The 6,794-nt window shown below is 41.9% G+C and overlaps 1 protein-coding gene across 1 annotated transcript in view; it reads left to right on the top strand.

The window, feature by feature from the left end:
* LOC123482635 (vesicular glutamate transporter 1-like) overlaps positions 1-5,447 on the top strand; it is a 40,615-nt gene extending 35,168 nt beyond the window's left edge. Inside the window, exons 10-13 of the mRNA XM_045211026.1 lie at positions 2,056-2,166; positions 3,532-3,659; positions 4,068-4,137; positions 4,806-5,447. Coding sequence (XP_045066961.1) covers positions 2,056-2,166; positions 3,532-3,659; positions 4,068-4,137; positions 4,806-5,101 — 605 coding nt within the window. The 3' untranslated portion in view covers positions 5,102-5,447. The remainder of the gene's footprint in view (positions 1-2,055; positions 2,167-3,531; positions 3,660-4,067; positions 4,138-4,805) is intronic.
* The last annotated feature ends 1,347 nt before the right edge of the window (positions 5,448-6,794 follow it).

The following is a 6,794-nucleotide window of genomic DNA, read 5'->3' as shown; positions in this document are numbered from 1 at the left end:
TAATTCAAATGTCCTGTTGCTGCAGGATTATTTTAATGCTGTAGCAAACTGGCTCAAATGAAGATCCTACACCTGTAGTTATAAGGGAGGGCACACACAGAGAGAGAGAGAGAGAGAGAGAGAGAGAGAGAGAGAGAGAGAGAGAGAGAGAGAGAGAGAGAGAGAGAGAGAGAGAGAGAGAGAGAGAGAGAGAGAGAGAGAGAGAGAGAGAGAGAGAGAGAGAGAGAGAGAGAGAGAGAGAGAGAGAGAGAATGTGTGTAAACCAATAGTAGGCCTAAACTCTATGGGCAGTCGATGACGACAATGTGTGATTGTGTGTGTGTGTAAAATAAAGTGTGTGTGTGTGGCGGCAGCTTGATCACGAGGGCATCATGTGTGTAAAAGTAGTATTAAAGTGCCTGAGAGAGCATGGTGTACGACGGTCGGAGCACATAGACATGTTCTGTTCTGCTGCTGTAAGCTAGTGGTAGTGGTGCGTTAGCCTGGCTCAAACGCTCTGCTCCCCGATGCTGATTCTACAGCTGGGACGGATGTGTACGCATCACTGGTCCCTCTGCTAATGAGAGCACTCTCACAGAACAGAACAGGAGACAGGTAACACTCAGGGCCAGAACTACGTTATCTCAGCGTTAGCTCAACGTCCCAACACAACCCATGTGTGTCAGAGAGGGGAAAAACAAAACCATGGAACCAATAAAAAGGAATGCAGAACGTTCTCTAATTGTTATATAAAAACTAAAGGAATGCAGAACGTTCTCTAATTGTTGTATAAAAACAAAAGGAATGCAGAACGTACTCTAATTGTTATATAAAAACAAAAGGAATGCAGAACATTCCCTAATTGTTATATAAAAACAAAAGGAATGCAGAACGTTCTCTAATTGTTATATAAAAACAAAAGGAATGCAGAATGTTCTCTAATTGTTATATAAAAACAAAAGGAATGCAGAACATTCTCTAATTGTTATATAAAAACAAAAGGAATTCAGAACGTTCTCTAATTGTTATATAAAAACAAAAGGAATGCAGAACGTTCTCTAATTTTTATTTAAAAACAAAACGAATGCAGAACGTTCTCTAATTGTTATATAAAAACAAAAGGAATGCAGAACGTTCTCTAATTGTTATATAAAAACAAAAGGAATGCAGAACGTTCTCTAATTGTTATATAAAAACAAAAGTAATGCAAAACATTCTCTAATTGTTATATAAAAACAAAAGGAATGTAAAACGTGCCACATGGTAGATGCTTTAATCCAGAACGACTTTACAGTTCAGTGAGGGCAAACATTATGGTATCTGTATTTGATTTGATTTATTAGGATCCCCATTAGCCGACGCCAATGGCGACAGCTAGTCTTACTGGGGTCCGACATATTACAAAAAAGACATTACAGACAAAATACTTTACAATTTACATATATTAACATGTAGTGTGTGTGTATCTATCAGTTACACATACATGTTAGTACATACACACAACAAGTAGGTCACATGTGGGAGAGGCGTTGTGCCGTGAGGTGTTGCTTTATTTGTATATACACGGTTCCTGTGGGAATTGAACCCATATGACCTTGGCATTGCTAGCTCTCTGCTCTCACCAACTGAGCCACACAGGATCATCATCATGACATTTACATTTACGTCATTTAGCAGACGCTCTTATCCAGAGCGACTTACAAATTGGTGCATTCACCTTATAGCCAGTGGGATTATTTTTTTTGGGGGGGTGGGGTAAGGGGGGGTAGAAGGATTACTTTATCCTATCCCAGGCACAGGGCATGGGAATAACATGACTTGCCTAGTTAAGTAAAGGTTAAATATTATTTTTTTACTAAATAAAAAACAGAAGGGGAAAATGAAAACCATCCACTGAACCTATGTTTGTCACAGAGGGAAAATCTAAATGGTGATCAACACCCCCACCCATAATACCAGGACAAAACATTAAAGTCATATAAAAAAGGGTAGGGTCCTTTCCATATTGTGATCTTTTGTGTTTGTTGTTAGTGGTGATTTTTGTGTCTTTAGTTGTGGTTTCTGTTTTGTTTCCAGGGTTTGGAATGGAGGCCACTTTCTTGCTGGTGGTGGGATACTCTCACACCAAGGTCATGGCCATTTCCTTCTTAGTGATCGCTGTGGGCTTCAGTGGATTTGCCATCTCAGGTAAGAACATGAAAGATTTTCTCTCCAACAAACAAACAGACTAGGACTGTCACTACATTTCTACAGAGCTGTGAGGATTCATATTTAAATTAATATTCAGTTGTTGTGTGGTGAGCGTTCTGGCACAAAAATGGTCGCCGTGCATCACCTAGGTGGGTGCTACAAATTGGTGGTGGACGAGGTGAGTTTCCCCCTTACTATGTAAAGCGCTTTGAGTACATCAGTTGGTAGAAAAGCACTATATAAATCCAATCAATTAATTATTAATGATCTATTTGTTTTGAACTGTCAAGGATGTTCTGTTGATGACATATGTATGTGGTTAGTTATTAAACACCTATTCAGGCGTTGTGAGATCATGCGTCCGAAGTGTAGTCAGCCTGGAACGTGTCCACTGTCTGTGCATGAGCATTGGTAGAATCCTCAGTGATGAATGCTTTGTGACGCAAGGGTATGGGTGTCATTTTTGTTATTTTTTTATTTTTATGTTGTGTCATTTAGCAGACGCTCTTATCCAGAGCGACTAACAGGAGCAATTAGGGTTAAGTGCCTTGCTCAAGGGCACATTGACAGATGTTTCACCTAGTCGGCTCTGGGATTAGAACCAATGACTTTTCGGTTCCTGGCACAACGCTCTTAACCACTAAGCTACCTGCTGCCCATCTCCCGCCTCTGTGCTAATCTGATTGGTCAATTCACTTTGGAGAAAGACAACAACCAATCAGTTACTCCTAGTAGGGTGTTCTTCAGTCAACTTGTAGGTCTGAGAGACGATGCTCAGTTGCACCACTCGCTGGATAAATGGAAGTGAAATGTCCCACTCGTAATTCAATACAGGTACCAAGCTGTCCGTTAGGTTTACTGAGTAACAACAGTCATGAAGATAATACCAAACTGTCTGTTAGGTTTACTGAGTAACAACAGTCATGAAGATAATACCAAACTGTCTGTTAGGTTTACTGAGTAACAACAGTCATGAAGATAATACAAAACCTAAGGACTGTTCTTTCCTTTTCAGACATTAAAAGTGATTTTTGTTGAGATGGTCATGCTACGACAAAATGGGCTATATCATCAGATTCTAATGAGGTTTTTAGTCTTATTTTAGGGTTAGGGTAAGGTTGTGGTTAGGGTAATGTTGTGGTTAGGGTAATAGTATGGTTATGGTTAGGATAAGGTTGTGGTTGTGGTTAGATTAGGCAACCTACTGGTGAAAAGGAAAGCTTCATACTTCAGTTCTTTGCAGCATGGTCAGTCTCTCCTGACAGACTGTTACATAGCGGGAGATTTGGTTCTGGGTGCCAAACCAACATATTTCTCTGCATTTCTCCTGTCCCCTCCCTCGCTCCCTCTGTCTTCCTTCAGGTTTCAATGTGAATCACTTGGATATTGCCCCCCGCTATGCCAGCATTTTGATGGGCATTTCCAACGGAGTGGGCACCTTGTCGGGTATGGTGTGCCCTCTTATAGTGGGCGCCATGACCAAACACAAGGTACAAAGACACACAACCAGCGCTCTGTTCAATCAAACTGGCATTACATTTAACCAGTCACATGTAGGGGCAGTTTCCCAGACACAGATTAAGCCTAGTCCTGGACTAAAATGTAGCCAGGTCCCAGATCTGTCTGTGCTTTACCTGCTCCATTGTCATTGTCAAGACAATTCCATGAGGAGTAAGCAAGAGAGCAGAAAAAGACTGGTACTAACTCAAATGCACCTTCAATGGACATGATTTAGTGAGAATGGTTTTTAGTCCAGGACAAGGCATTAGGTCTAATCATAAACTGCTATTATTCAACTGTTTTGAGTCGTTTGTTGTACAGTATTTGTCAACAGGATGATTATAACATGTTTATATGTCCATCATTCTCTATCTTGACCTCTTCTCTCTCTTTCTCAGACGCGTGAAGATTGGCAGGGTGTCTTCCTCATAGCTTCAGTTGTTCACTATGGTGGAGTGATTTTCTATGGTATGTGTTTATGTTTTGGTTCCTGTGTGACGTTCCAGCCGTTTAATGAACCTATACTTCAGGGGGTCTTTGTGAATTGTCCGCAAATGGTTAATTTCATGAACAAACCATGTGTGAGGGGTTTCTAAATCACATGACTCCTATGTGAATGGCAGATAAATTACCTGTAAAATACTGGGAATCCAGTGCCAATTTAGCATGAACCACAAATGAATCAACTGTGGCTCATGTGAATCGCCAATGCAACTTGAGTTCTGCCGGAATCGCATGAGAATCCAAAATGAATGACTGATGTAAATCCTTCACCAAATCAACCATGTGTGAACCCAAAAGTGAATTCAGACTGAATTAAATTATAAATCATGTTTGAATCCAATTACGTGAATTCAGTCACAATTGAGAATGTGATTACTCATGTGAATCCACTTTGCCACATAAAGTATTAATCATATGTCCCCCCTCCCCCCAATGCAAACCATGGTCATATTTATTAGGGCACATCGTAGAAAAAGGTTTTGCTAACGTTTCTTATTGGACAAGCTCAGTTAGTCCCTTTCTGTTTCAGTCAGTTTTCTTCCGTTTGGTGCCTTATGAATAGCCTACGACCAAGGTGTGAATCTAATGTGACCCGAGCCTGACTCTGAATTGTCCTCCTGGCTCTTTCCCAGGAATCTTTGCGTCAGGGGAGAAGCAGCCGTGGGCGGACCAGGAGGACACCAGCGACGAGAAGTGTGGCATCATCGACGAGGACGAACTGGCCAATGAGACGGAAGAGATGTACCGCACAGGCGGAGGGGGGCAGTACGGAGCCATGAGCCAGCCAACAGCCGGCCCCAACGGAGGAGGTGGGGCTGGAGGGGGGGCAGGGTGGGTCCAGGACTGGGAGAAGACGGAGGAATATGTTCAACCTCCGGGATACAACCAGTATCTCTACGGAGGGGAGGGAGAGAGGGAGCTCACATAAGGCCCTATTCAGACTTGAGATAAGTTGACTTAAAATGTTTACTTAAGTCCATGATTTATTGACTTAAGTCCATGTTAAGTATACTGTACTTTTCTCAAGTCTGAAGAGAGGGGAAAATAAAGAGAGAGAGGTGAAATAAGAAAGGACGGACATTCTGGAAAATGATATGTAGTGAGTGGAAGATAGAGGGTTAGCAAATTGTCGTAGGTGTGTTTTTGTATCTACGTATATTTACACGTGGGACATAATATGAATTGTATGCATTTGTATAAGTATGTGTATGTGTGTATGTGTGTGTGTGTGTGTGTGTGTGTGTGTGTGTGTGTGTGTGTGTGTGTGTGTGTGTGTGTGTGTGTGTGTGTGTGTGTGTGTGTGTGTGTGTGTGTGTGTGTGTGTGTGTGTGTGTGCGTGTGTGTGCGTGTGTGATAATGTGTGTATATTGTGTACCAGAACCTGAACTAATCTCCCAGAATTGCCTCCTGCTCCTGAACCAGGTCAGGAGTGATGTTTTGACAGGAAGTAAATGTTTTCATGGTGATGTTGCTCAGCATTCCTGCGTATGTGTGTGTTTGTGTGTGTGTGTGTGTGTGTGTGTGTGTGTGTGTGTGTGTGTGTGTGTGTGTGTACATTTTGCCTGTTGAATCTGAAACTCTTATTGGGCCACTGTCGCTCACTCAACAGCGGAGTTTCATTTACATGTACTTTACTTTCAAACAAATAAGTCTCCATGAGCTGTCTGTCGGCATTGTGGGTGTGTCTGGAAATCAAATGTAAGGGTCGCGTTTTTGAAAAGCTTGTAGTTTATAAGCATGGGTGGTATGGATGACTGCGACTCAACCCAAGGCTTATTTTCTATTGCTACTGGCCTATGTTGCACACAGCAGTCCAATGTTATCGAGCATCGACAAAGTGTGCATGATATCCATGAGAAAAGGCCATTAGTCACTACAATGAATCCTGTCAGAGTGCAATTAAATGGAAAGACCATTGGTCACTACACTGAATCCTGTCAGACAGGAGTTAAATGGAAAGGCCATTGGTCACTACACTGAATCCTGTCAGAGAAGAGTTAAATGGTGCTCCAGAATCATGTCATTATTTCCATGTATTGTTATATTACCCTCTCAGTATTTTAGGCGTTTTGCCAAAATCACTGAATGCACAATATGTAGAAGTCAATATATACAGTATGTAGGCTACTGTTCCTTTCTATATATGTTTCTATGTATTAGGCAGTGCCCTTCCGAAGTGTGTGTGTGTGTGTGTGTGTGTGTGTGTGTGTGTGTGTGTGTGTGTGTGTGTGTGTGTGTGTGTGTGTGTGTGTGTGTGTGTGTGTGTGTGTGTGTGTGTGTGTGTGTGTGTGTGTGTGTGTGTGTGTTTGTCGGGTGTGTTTGTCGGGTGCAGGTGCTGAAACACTGTGCGGTGAGCGTGCTGTAATGATGGTTCCATGGGTGCAATGAGAGCAACTCACAATGTCTCCATGTGTCCATGTGTGACAAGAGAAGTAATGATGATTTAGGATGTTATGGTGTATGCACGCATTGCTTTATTATTTAATTTGATGAAACTTGTTTGCCTATTAATGAATGACTGACTGTCGGTGAGTTGTGTGTTAACCTTTTGTGCAGTGATGGAATAAATGTGTGGTTGCCATTGCACCACAGCGTGCAATGTGTGTCTAATACTGGTCTTT

Source organism: Coregonus clupeaformis, chromosome 35, assembly GCF_020615455.1.
Source record: "Coregonus clupeaformis isolate EN_2021a chromosome 35, ASM2061545v1, whole genome shotgun sequence".
In the NCBI taxonomy this organism is placed as follows: Eukaryota; Metazoa; Chordata; class Actinopteri; order Salmoniformes; family Salmonidae; genus Coregonus; species Coregonus clupeaformis.
This window is presented reverse-complemented; position numbering and strand designations above follow the sequence as displayed.